General features: G+C 39.5%; 1 protein-coding gene across 6 annotated transcripts in view; it reads left to right on the top strand.

The window, feature by feature from the left end:
• The window catches only part of stxbp5b (syntaxin binding protein 5b (tomosyn)), a 28364-nt gene extending 16705 nt beyond the window's left edge, over positions 1-11659 (top strand). For 2 of the 6 annotated variants that reach the window (XM_031737125.2, XM_039603228.1), the window contains 14 exons: positions 82-266; positions 493-618; positions 866-1014; positions 2301-2363; positions 2444-2500; positions 2594-2641; positions 4245-4295; positions 4543-4671; positions 5539-5778; positions 6264-6621; positions 6745-6910; positions 7524-7635; positions 8014-8234; positions 8338-11659. In XM_031737125.2, the coding sequence (XP_031592985.1) occupies positions 82-266; positions 493-618; positions 866-1014; positions 2301-2363; positions 2444-2500; positions 2594-2641; positions 4245-4295; positions 4543-4671; positions 5539-5778; positions 6264-6621; positions 6745-6910; positions 7524-7635; positions 8014-8234; positions 8338-8379 (1947 nt within the window). In that variant the 3' untranslated portion in view covers positions 8380-11659. The remainder of the gene's footprint in view (positions 1-81; positions 267-492; positions 619-865; positions 1015-2300; positions 2364-2443; positions 2501-2593; positions 2642-4244; positions 4296-4542; positions 4672-5538; positions 5779-6263; positions 6622-6744; positions 6911-7523; positions 7636-8013; positions 8235-8337) is intronic. The other 4 variants (XM_031737126.2, XM_039603227.1, XM_031737127.2 and 1 more) reach the window with 4 other exon arrangements.
• Positions 11660-12482: the final 823 nt, after the last annotated feature.

The following is a 12482-nucleotide window of genomic DNA, read 5'->3' as shown; positions in this document are numbered from 1 at the left end:
AGGATGGATAGATAATAGGATAATAATGGATAAACATTTACAAGAACAAGCCTTTTTTTTTTCTTTTTATTTCATGTTTAGCTCTTGGAGGTGCGAATGCAGTGTGAGTTTAGCGATGTGGACTCTCCTGACCCAGGAGGAGAGCAGACCCCCACCCTGCCAACCCCGGGAGCTTCCTCCAGCCCTCAGGAGAGTGAGCTTCCCACTCAGCCATCAACAGGGAGCAACTCCTCTGACGGCCCCCGAGACAATATACCATGTCTACAGTATGGAATTTCTTTTAATTTGGCCTTGGCTTCTGTTTTTGTGAAGCAGGCTGTCACAGACGAGATGAAAAACACAAGAAAAAAAGAATCCTCTTAATAAAATCCTTTTAAAGTAATAATAATAGCAATAAAAATGATGATCCAGAGTGTAGCTTGCCCAGAGATGATAATTTATTCCAGTGTAAACTGCAGCCTGCTGTCGTATCCTGCTGTGTGTTTGATGCAGGGTGCGGAGCTCCCCACTGAAGCAGTCTCCGGGCTACCAGGTGGAACTGGTGATCCAGCTGGTGTGGGTGAGTGGGGAGCCACCTCAGCAGATCACCAGCCTGGCAATCAATTCCTCCTATGGGCTGTAAGTCTCTTCTGTTCAATACAGCTGATGCTTTTGACATGAGGTCACATCACTTTGGGCCCACACTAGTCTCCGTAGCTCAGTATCCGTTGTTGTGCTAAATTTGTGTGGGTAAAGAAATTGTAATTAATATCCTGTCTCAAAGAACACTGTAACCAAGCATTTGCAACCAAGTGCAAAAGTAAATAAAGCCTGGCTAAATCATAATTTTAGTTCCACTCCCTTCTTTGACCTTTCTGTCTTTCAGTGTGGTATTTGGAAACAGTAACGGTCTGGCTGTGGTGGACTACCTCCAGAAAACCCTGCTTTTCCATATGGGCACATCAGAGCTGTACAGCCCATCTGACCCCTTTCAGAGGCAGCCTCGCTCCCCACGTAAAGCAAAGCCTTCCGGAGGTGAGCTGCACTCGACCAGTTAAACACTCTTTCTTTTTCTATTGATTTCTCTCTGTGTTCTGCTGAACTTGTCACCCTGGATAACATTTATTTCACTGAAATACAGTAAATAATTTGCTACGGTCCTTGTATTCCTTTATTTTTTGCTGAACACTTTTGGAGGCTGTTGGAGGTGGGTTAGGGAGGCAGAGCTGACACTTGGCAGCTGCCCTGACTTCGCACTGTGAGCACCGCCCCCTGCAGTAGCTCCTCTCCCTCAACAGGGGGCATCGCTGGCGGATTCTCCATCTGTTCAGTTGGAAGGAGCAAAGACAGTGGAGCATGCATGTTAGAATGGATGCTGTAGCTGAGCAGAGCCGCTCTGCTGTAATAGCACTGCCTTTTGATTCTGTTTACTGACAAAACAATACATAAACCTTGTTTACTTGTTTCAGCCTTGCTGTTTCTGTCAAGTCTTCTATTGTGTTTTTCTCTCTTTGCCTAATCATCCTGTCAGTCACTGTTTGTCTTCATTCTTTATAGTCTCAGTAGCTTGATGCTAGATGCAGGACTCTTTTATCTGCATTTTGTTTGGTTGCCTTTTAAAAGCAGTCTTTAATTTATGCAAATTGCAAGAACACTATTGGAAACATATACTGTTTTAACAGCGAATCGAATAGAAATTCAGCAGCAAGCAGCTGAGACTTCACATTTTCTTCTGTTTTGCAATTAGATTTTTCTGTCTCACTGTTTTTACTGTTGATCTCTCTCTGTGATTTGGTAAAGACATTCCAACTGTGACGTCTTGCATGTCCAGACTTTCTATCTTGTATTCTGAGTCTATGAAAAAACTACGCTCATCTCACTTCAGTAAGTCCTGTTGTGTCAGATTTTTTTTCTCCCCTTCCCACAGTGTCATTGTTCTCCTCTAAGCCTTTCCTTTTTATCTCCTAGAGATACATTCTCTGGTTTTATTATAGCACCCCAAATCTCCAAAGCTCAGTACTGACTTTTCTTTGACATTGGCAGTGAGGATGGAGTCAAATTTCAGACTTGAGAGAGAGTATCTTTAAAGTATGCACCTATGATTTGCTACTAGACAGCCAATACTGATGCATTTAGTGAGCTCACTTGTGGTAGATTTGTAAACTGAAGCCGAGCTTACTTGCTAAATTGAATGATTAGCTCATTGTATGATTGCCTTTGTAATACTTGAGCTGTTATTACTTGTTACTACATGTGGAATAGGAATTAACTGCAGCGTAATCCTGTCTGTCTCTTAATTACAATTTCTGTGGCTCCTGCAGCGATGTGTGATTCCAACGATGGGTCCAATGCCTCAGAGGACCGCTGCAGATCACCTACTTCAGGTAAGTCTTGGCGTGAACTACTGAAAGTATCATTTTCTTTTGAAATGCGTCTTTCATATCGGCTGCCATTTGTCATGTAGGCTCTACCTCACCCTGCAATTCAGATGATGACAAAAAGCAGAAGTTCATAGAGAAGGGTATTGTATTTTCCAAGTGTATGACCCTTTAAAAGTTAGAATTTAGACGGTGACTAAAGTTCTCTGACTTGTATTTTTGAACCTTATTTCCAGTGAAGTTGAAAAGCAGGCGCTTTTCCAAGACGGTTGCCAATGACTTTGGTACTGTATCTTTCAGATGTATTCTTTGTGATTACTCACTCTTTCTCTCTGAATGACGGCGTTCTAACCACACTGTGCCTTAATCCTACGCAAGCCTGTGCATACTGTGCCAGTTAAAGGAATAATTGCATTAAAGAAATCGGTTTTCACTAATCACATAATTTTGGGGTTTTGTAGAAAATGAATCAGGGATGTTGATCAAGTGCATGACAGGATGTCTCTTCAATTTCAGGTGCAGATTTTCTATGCGGATTTTTACCAAAATACTGTAGACTGCTGTTACACAACTTAGAATATAGTATTGAAAAATGAAATTTTACTTGAGGATTATTTTTTTTGTGTGTTTTGTTTTTCTTGTTTTATTTTTTGAAACTAAAACAAAAGCATAGAAAATCTGCTTCTCGCCTCAGTCTTTACAGCACTAACATCAAAATTATTTCTCTTGGACTGTAGATACTTGCTCTGTGTGTTTGATTCCAGGGCTTCAGTTCAGTGTTAACTGTTTGGCTGTCCACTGATTTTTTTTTTTTTTTCTTCTCCTCCTCTCTCTCCACCTACTCTCTTTGCATAACTATGTTCACTGAATTGTAATTACCTTATTTCTCAACTGCCTCTTGCTTTGTTTGACATTACAGGCTCTATTGGTTGTCTGTGATGCTTCTCTACCTCATTTGTATTCTCATGGTTTCTCTCAGGGTGGTCACTGACTGCAACAGACAACTTTTGGGGATTTGTACAGAAAAGAAACTGGCAACAACCAAAAGCACCACCTTAAAATCAGCTTTTATTCTGATGAATTGTAATGTTATTTCCAAAAGAGTTCAGCGTCTTATTACAAGTAGTGTCATTTACAAGATATACACCAGTGAGCTATAACATTAAAACTACCTCCATAATACTCTGTAGCTCTGCCTCGTTGTCTGACCCTTTGAGACATGGGCTCTACGACACCTCCGGAGGTGTCCTGTGGTATCAGGCAGCACGAACTTAGCAGCAGATCCTTTAAGCTCTTACATCAACGGGCCTTGCACACATTTGACTTTTTGAATTTTTTGGGCGCAATAATAATAGAGCTAGACCTGTTCCCAGTTTACCAGTTGTCCCTCATCGGGCCACTTTTGGCAGGAAGTAACCTCTACGTTCAAGGAACATTTATCACATAATGATCCATGTGAGAGGACTTGGGTCCATGCACTGCCCTTCTTTTCTTTTTGACATTTTTCTCCTTTTAGCCCATCTGGTTCGTTTGAACCTTGCACTAAATATAGTCCCAGCTGTTTATAGGTGCCATTCTAACAAAATAATCAGTATTACTTAATTCACTTGCCAAAGTTCCTAATGTTGTAGCTGATTGGTGTATGCACTGTGACCTCAACAGTTGTCTTACAGTTGGTATCACCAGGTTTAAAAATCGTACTCAAAATTGTGTTCTATTCAGTGATTGCACACTGATGTGCACATTGAAAACAATGCCACAAAACAGTAAAAATCATAATTATTGAATCATTTATTGTAATTCACAATCAAAGAAGTTTAAAAAAAAATCTCAATCTTTTTAGGCATTATTGTTTCATCGTAAAACAGGTATTTGTTTCTGTTACAGCCAAGATGTCACGGAAAATTAGCTCGTCTAGTGAGCAAAAGACTGACCTGGGTAAGCCAAAACTAATGACTTACATTTTTCTAAGAACCTTTGTATTTTCTTACAGGTGTTCATCTTGTTATTTGAATCTTCTGCTTTGTATTAGGTTCTAGCTTTTAAGTAGGTCTGCAAAACTACTTCTTACTGTACAGCAACATGTTGTTGTGAATGTCATGTTCCTGATGTCTTGGGGATTTGTTTTTTGTTTTGTTTTTTTACTGCAAGTTCAGACAAACACTGTCTCTTTTTAAACTCAAAGAAAAGGGTGGGTTCCTACGAAGGCGCACTCAGACATGTAAGAAGCAGTTGTGTTGTGTGAAAAGAACGGCAACAGCCAGGATGAACCTGAAGGAGGACCTCTGTAGAACTAAGTCAGACCCCATTTTCTGTGAGTGGACCAGCCTTGGTCTGACTTGGGCTGAAGTGGGATAACCAGTACTAACTCACTCCACTACTATGGCTCTTACTCTGCAGTCATTTGGCAGATAACACTAATCCTCTCACAGTGTGCGTTTCCTTCTTTTTGAGGAAGTTCCAGTGGCATGACTGCACTCGGTGTTAAAAATCTTGCTTTTCCTGTTTACAGTTTTTCTTGTGAAGATCACACGTGCCGCCGTTGTTTTAAGCCTTTCCCCCATGTCAAAAGGCCTTTTGTGTTTATGTTGGTATCCCTCATTAGCTTTTTAACGGGGGTAAAAACTTGTTCTTAAGCTGCCATCAGCACAAAAATGAGGCATGAATAATTCTTGGTTCTAAAACAGCTGGGGGGGTTTTGTGTTTGGTTTTTGTTTGTTTGTTTGTTTGTTTGTTTGTTTGTTTTTGGGGGGGGGGGGTGATCCTATAATAGGACATTCATTTTTAGTTATTTATTTAAATAAACAACATTAAGTTTTCAGAATTAATTCCAGAAATGCACATTTGGGAAAAAGTAAACTGCTTCCTTGAATGTAAACTGTAAGAGCATCACAATGTCAAAAGCTTTTTTTTTGCTTATGCTGGACTTAGGGTTTGTTTATTATGTTACTGTGGGTGTTTTTTCTTTTGTGCGTGGATTTCCATTTCTGTAAAGTACATAAATACGGTGGAAGGCATTCTCTGCTAAACCTCTGACACCAAAATATATATCTCTAACCAGGGTTTTCTTTTTCTTGGAGAACTAAAATACTAAAGTGGAGAGTTTAACTACTAACCCCTTTCACTTTTACATGCATTGTTTCCTCATTTCCTTTTGTTTGTGCTCACTCCTGCTGTCCAGATGCCAAGGATAACTCATTCACCCGCTCACGCAGTTCAAGTGTAACCAGCATAGACCGAGAATCTCGAGAGGCCATCTCCTCCTTTTACTACTGTGAGAGTTTTTCAAGGAAGACAGACAGCCTGGTCAGCCCCTGTCTGCTGGTGGGGACCACCCACGGCTCGGTGATGATGGTGGCCCTCAACCTGCCACCCGCTGGAGACCAGAGGTTACAGCAGCCAGTTGGCATTGCGTCTTGCGGTAAAAAAATACAAAAAACAAACTTAAAATAAAATTTGCATGAGAATACATAGTGGCCTTTGTTGACAAGCATTAGAATGTCAAGCATTAGAACTAGGATAAAGCAGCCTTCATAGCTGAAAAGGAGCGAGGGGGAAGGAAATGTTGATAAAGGTGTGGAAATGTGTGTGCAAGGAGTTGACAAGAGTATAGACTAAAGCTACACAGATGGTTTCCAATATGATATCATTTGGTGCTACAATAGTCACATGCTATCCACACGATAGGTATATCTTGTGGTTTATTTACTGAAGCCAAAGGGTAAACAGACCTGACCTTAACGTTTTGGTTTTAGGGTTAGTTTAGGTTAAGAAAACAAAGCCTAAAGCCAAAACGGCACGAGTTTTAGAAGGCAGTTAAGAACTTATCATGCCACTTTTTAAGCTGACCTTGAATTATGCTGTGACCAATTTTTTATTTTAAGCTGAAAATATCTAATTTCTCAGGCACCCTGGTCAAGCTCAAAGGAGGCATTTTAACTATGTCCCTGCTGGATGCAACTGGAACTCTGCTGCCCCCTTCATTTGAGCAGTGGTATGACCCAAATGCTTCAGATGAAGAAAAAGAGAAGGGTCGGAAGCGAAGGCCAGCCTCTCCTCCCTCGTCACAGGAGAGCCAGGATACTCACTTTGCCATACTGTGTTCGGAGAAACAGGCCAAGGTGGTGGCCCTGCCCTCCCAAACCCGCATCTACAAACACAGCATCACAGAGACCTCCTTCGTGCTGAGGGCTGATGTTGTGCAGATGGCTGGGGCTAACTGCATCGCCTGTTTCTGTGCTAATGGGCATATAATGACTCTGAGGTATCATCATTACTAGCGTCTGCTGTTATTTATATTTTGAAATCTCTGATCAAGCAGAGATACCAAGTGAGGAAAACATAAATAGATGTTAGCAACTTGGTGTGGTGTTTTGCGTGATTACAGTTTACCCAGTCTACGGCCTCTTCTGGATGTCAACTACCTGCCGCTCACAGACATGAGGATAGCAAGAACATTCTGCTTCTCCAACCTGGGTCAGGCTTTGTATCTCACCTCCCCTACTGAGATCCAGAGGATCACCTACAGCCAGGAGACCTGTGACAACTTGCAGGTCAGATAAATGATCAGATCACTATCAGCTCCATGCCAGTAGCTTTGCAGAGAGAAAAATGCATAAATGCCTCACAGTCCAAGAAAACTCCCCAGCAGTAAAACTGTTTCTTTCAATTTGGAGTTAAATTTAGTCCAACATGGCAGACATTTCTTATTTGTAAGCATTTCAGAAATAACAAGGAGTTTGGCAGCGATTTCTGCCAAACATAGCAACGCGGACTTACTGTGTTTACTTTACATAAATCTTCTCACATAGGCTCAGTCTAAACCAGGAAAAATAACTGGTGTGATGTTGGCACGCATGCTTATGTAGTCCAGCTGTTTGAATCAGGTCTGCGTTGTAGACTGCAATCATTTTAACGTTAGACAACATTATAATTCCTCTTAGTTATCTTTATAGAAAATTAGAGGTCAGTAGAAAGGTGAAGTGCTTTTCTGCTTACAGATAATTCAGTAGATGATCTGAAGGTGCGGGTTCATTTCCTTTTTCATTTTTCTCTTTCAGGGAGATACAGGCCTTAATCAGGTTGATTTAAAAAGTCTGCCTGAGTCTGTATATCTTCAGGGACAATATATTGAAATACATGTACTGATGTTTCTGTCCTTCGCAGGAGATGCTCAGTGAGTTATTTACCCCAGTGGAGACACCAGAGGCTCCAAATAGAGGTTTCTTCAAAGGCCTTTTTGGGGGAGGAGCTCAGTCTCTGGACAGGGAGGACCTCTGTGAGTACAGAGTGCCTTCTAGTATTACATAAAGAGTTCTCAAAACCTCAGAGTGCAATTAAATATATGTTTGCATTTGAATACTTAATGCAGTTGTGTTTTAAATGTGTAGTTTTCATCAGTCACACAAATCAGGCTTCTGAATTAAATGTTTCATATATTTTTGTATTATTGTTATTACATATATATCTATATGTAAGTATTTCACAATTGAAACTTCATTTAGCTATCCCGTACTATGTGTAAAACACTTTGAACCTTTTTAGGGCTTTTATTCCACTGTCTTTGGTAAAATGATAGGTGACCTTTCATTTAGGGGAAAATGAAAAAAACAACTTGTCAACAAACCATCTGCATATCTATTTTTGTCTCTGCTAGTTGGAGAAACATCTGCAGGTAAGGCGTCTCGTAGCCTGGCGCAGCACATCCCTGGCCCAGGCAACATGGAAGGCATGAAGGGGGCCGCATCGGGAGTTGTGGGAGACCTTGCCCGTGCCAGAATAGCTCTGGACGAGAGAGGGCAGAAGCTGGGCGAGCTGGAGGAGAGAACAGCAGCCATGATGGCCAGCGCAGAGTCCTTTTCCAAACATGCGCATGATGTACGTGCATGGCATCTGTTTGAGCGCTTGTATAATTTTTTTTCTTTTTCAGCTTGTCACATTAATCCTGATTCACATTTTTTCCCCACTTTACTTCCTTCAGATGATGCTGAAATACAAAGATAAAAAGTGGTACCAGCTCTGATGGCAGCGTGTGGAGCATCGGACTCTGTAATTTCACACACCAGTATCTCTGAGGAGCTGCAGGTCCCTCTACTTCTCTTCTCTATTTCTCTCCACGGGGGAGTTATGCGCAAAAGAATTGTGCTTTTTTTTTTTTCTTCTTTCTTTTTCTTTTTCCCTCAGCGTAATATTATCCCTCTGCATTACCTCAGTCACCCGAGGACCTCTGCAGAGCAGACACTGTCCAGTGCAATGCAGTGAAGGATGGAAAGAGGAAAGAAATGGAAGAAGAGAAGCTCTTAGGAGAGACTCATTCCATTTTCACCTGAGAGTGATGATGTTCATTTAACATCAGTCCACACAGTAGGAGAAGAGAGGACCTTTCATATATCCATCAGGCATATATAAAAAGATATAAAGTGCTGTTCTTTTAGCGTGACTGCATTTGGTCATTCTCTGCCCTTTATGGTGTCTGCCAAACACAGTGGACTTAAATGAGGAGGAAAGTCTGATGACCCCTTGTCCTTCAAATCTAATCAACTAAATGAACGTGCAAGTTTCTGTAGTAATGATTAAATCACTGAAGGACTTGTGTTTGTTTTTCTGTCTAAATTATTTTGGAGTTTGTCTTTTTGCATCTGTAAGTATGGCTTATCTTTCTTTTTTTAATATATTGTTTTTGTCTAGAAAGGGCCTTTGAAGTGCTTAGAAGAGTAAATAAATGGGCAGGGAGATTCTGAATCTATTGCCTCTCACCAAATAAGGGCTGGTAGTACACTAGTTCATCACCGACCATACCTTTTTACAGCTTTTACCAAGCAAGTGGGTTTTGGGTGAGAAAGACAAATGGTGAATTTATGGAATCACTCTGTTTTATTTTTAAATGTAATTATTTATGGGAAGCGAATAATAGTTGGGGAGTAAATGAAGTTGGGCATTAAGTTTTATTTTGTTTCTTCTGTCTATTAAATGCGAAAAAGAAAGTGCTGAAAATGTTTACCCCAATGACGAGTTTACATTGACCTATCATAAAAATGAATTGATAAGAGTGTATACACTGGAAAATCCCTGAAGAGCTTATTTTCTTCAGGCTTTCAAGGGGCTATAGCAAAGTCATGTATGAGAAGGATGATGTGTTGATGGGCAAGGCTAAGATTGCCCTTAATATAATTACATATATATATTTTGGTTACAAATTTAAGTTTTACCTGTCTTAAAGATGTATCTATATATGATCATTCAAATTTTTATTGGCATACATTTGTAGCTGAATTTTTTTTTCTTTCTTTTTTTCGGTCTTGTTTCTCAATGTGTAGGGAAAAAAGCATGTGTCTCTTACAGCACAATGGAAGTGATAACGCTGTGTTTGTATCTGTAGCTGCCAGTAGAAATGACCAAGCACATACACGTGTTCCACGCAGTGCCGTTGGTCATCTCTCTCTGAACCATTAACTTAAAAAAACTGTTTCTGCCTTTGCCTCATGACGCATATATGCTAACCTCTACCTACGTGTATATCTGTGTCTTTGTAAACATACATATATTCAGGAATATGTGTATGGGCGCCAATGTCTATATAACAATATATTGACCTATGTATTACAATAGGTCTTTTGAGGTTTTTGTTTTTGCTTGACAGTGTTTTTCAATGTGATTAACCGGAATCCTATTGTAATTAGATTAGATTTCTTTTTCATGAGGTGTGAGGATATGCTGCTATTTGTGTCAATATAGGAGCATTATCTGTCGGGCTTTTATTTTGAAAAGAGGGGACAAGACTTTGTCAGTTCAGTTTGCTGCCAAATGTTGTATATAGCGCAACAGCTGGACACAAATCTGACAGTGCGGGTTCAGGTAATGTGACATACCGTATGCTTGCGGCCATGTTTTTTTCTGACACCAAAGAGTTGCTTAATTTCACAAAGTTGTCTTGATTCATTTTTCCCCAGGCGTTAAGAGTCAGTCAGGATAGTTTGATGACACTCTTAAGAAATCTTCTGTGTGTAAGGGGGCTGGGTTTAGGGAGGAGATTGGCTTTGCTTCGTCTCATGGGCTTGACACCTTCATTACTGCCCCAAACTGCTGGACACGTGTAAAGTAAACCAGAGGAGTTTCATTCCAAACTGGGATATCCAGCAATGGAAATGGAAATTGACTGAATACTTGATCCTAGAAACTGCTAGGAGGTTTGAAACCTCTTTTTATTTCGGTGTGTTAAATCACTGAAATAAAGAAAACGTACCTAGAAAACATTGGATGAGCAGTTGCAATATGAAGATACGGCATTTTCAAATAAAACCCTTCACTTTTAGATGGCTGATTTTAAATCTACTGTATACTATTGAGATAAACCCATTTGGAAGAGCAGTTATGTGGGTTTTGCACTATTTTTTGTACTTAAAATGATTTTGTTAGTATGATTTTTTTAAGTGTTGATTCCTCTGTCCCATTTTCTTATGTTTCAAAGGACCAAAACATGACAGAACCTATGCTTATTTATGTCATTTGCCAATTATGCTGATTTCTTCACTCTCAGATTTGTTTTCCATGTCAACATTAATGTCCAAGCTATGGCTGTGCATAAATATCCATCATCCAGACATGACAATGAACGTTTTCTGGTATATATTTAATATGCTCATCTCAGATTTAAGCTTTTCTCCTGCAGAACGAACCATCCTCCTTTGAGTGAGCCGCTGAGTCTTTTCACAAAGTGTGGCCTCAACTTTAAAGTGCTTCAGTTTGCAACATATATGTCCTAAATGGTCTCTTATTGCACATTGAAGGATGCATGATATTAAGTGTTTACAAACTTGAAACAACCATGTATTATCCCCTCTTAGAGATTGTCTGTTCTAGCATTTGTATTAACCACCATGCTGAACAAAACTGAAGTTCTCTTCACACATCTGGAGCGCGTCCCATTTTCATTTGATCATGCCAATTGTACACATGCGAGAGATTATATTTATTTTTTATTGGTACATCTGTTAATGTTGCTGTTTGCTTCATGAAAACTCTTGCTCTCCCTGCGCTGTAAAAACGCATTGAAGTTGGAAGCTAGGCTCACAGCACCGTGCAGGAGAGCTCGAGGGTTTCTCACTCGCCATACTTCCATCCGTCTGTCTTCTGGGATGAATATCTGTGGAGTTGCAGTATTTTCTCATAGTAGGCAATTTTTGTACAGTTTTATTAAAATAAATTTCACATGGATGTCTGACTTTATCTGCTGCCACAATTTAGACTGTAGATACAGTATATATAGATATTATTGTGCAATGGAAAATAAATGTAAAACCAACCGTAATGAGTTATGTGTTTTCCATTTTATTTTTTTTATACCTGAATCTTTTGGCCTCCGGAGGTCAGAGTTCAGTGGCTGTTCTGGATCATTATGTCTTGCTCAAAGACTTTTGGGGCAGCTCTGACACTGACCTGATCGTTTTAATGGACAGCTTTAGAATACGTGTGTTTAAGCTTATGAGTTAAATCTGCCAGATTTAGACATTCAGGCAAATTTCCATCTCCACTCTCAACTTTCAGAGAAGAGACTAATTTTTGCAGTTGCTCTGCCACTGTGAAAGACCTCTGGAAAGTCTTTGTTTACTTATTCTCATGTAGTATTAATCAACATTTTTGTGTTTTGGAAAGTTTATATCTGGCAGGGTAGATAATTCATATAAATAAGTTATGTAATAGATATTTATAGGTACTCGTGGTGTTTTAATCATATTGGTATACTAAACGCCTATAAAAATATACTATTATGAGTGCCAGTGATCCAGTTAGTTTGAAGACTTTCTGCTGATGCTAAACAACAACAACAACAACAAAACAAAGAAAATAATTTTTCCCTATCAATAACTTTTTCTTTTGTTTTTGTTTTTTGGTTGTTGTTTTTTTTGAATGACACAAACAAGCATCCATACAGATACAGCAGCTGCTTTGTGTAATCTTTTGGTCAAGGGTCAGAAAAGTTTAAATATGTGTAAGTTTTAGTGATTATTTGAAAATTTGTTGTTGACTTTGGTATGTTTTTATTTTACTTATTAAAGGTTTTGTCACATTTGCTGACCTAGATGTGGAAAAAAATGTGAAATAAATTTAAAATTCAAAATTAAAATG

The sequence above is a fragment of the Oreochromis aureus genome, linkage group 19 (assembly GCF_013358895.1).
Source record: "Oreochromis aureus strain Israel breed Guangdong linkage group 19, ZZ_aureus, whole genome shotgun sequence".
Classification (NCBI taxonomy): Eukaryota; Metazoa; Chordata; class Actinopteri; order Cichliformes; family Cichlidae; genus Oreochromis; species Oreochromis aureus.
Note: the sequence above shows the minus strand (reverse complement) of the source record. Positions and strands in the feature narration are given on the sequence as shown.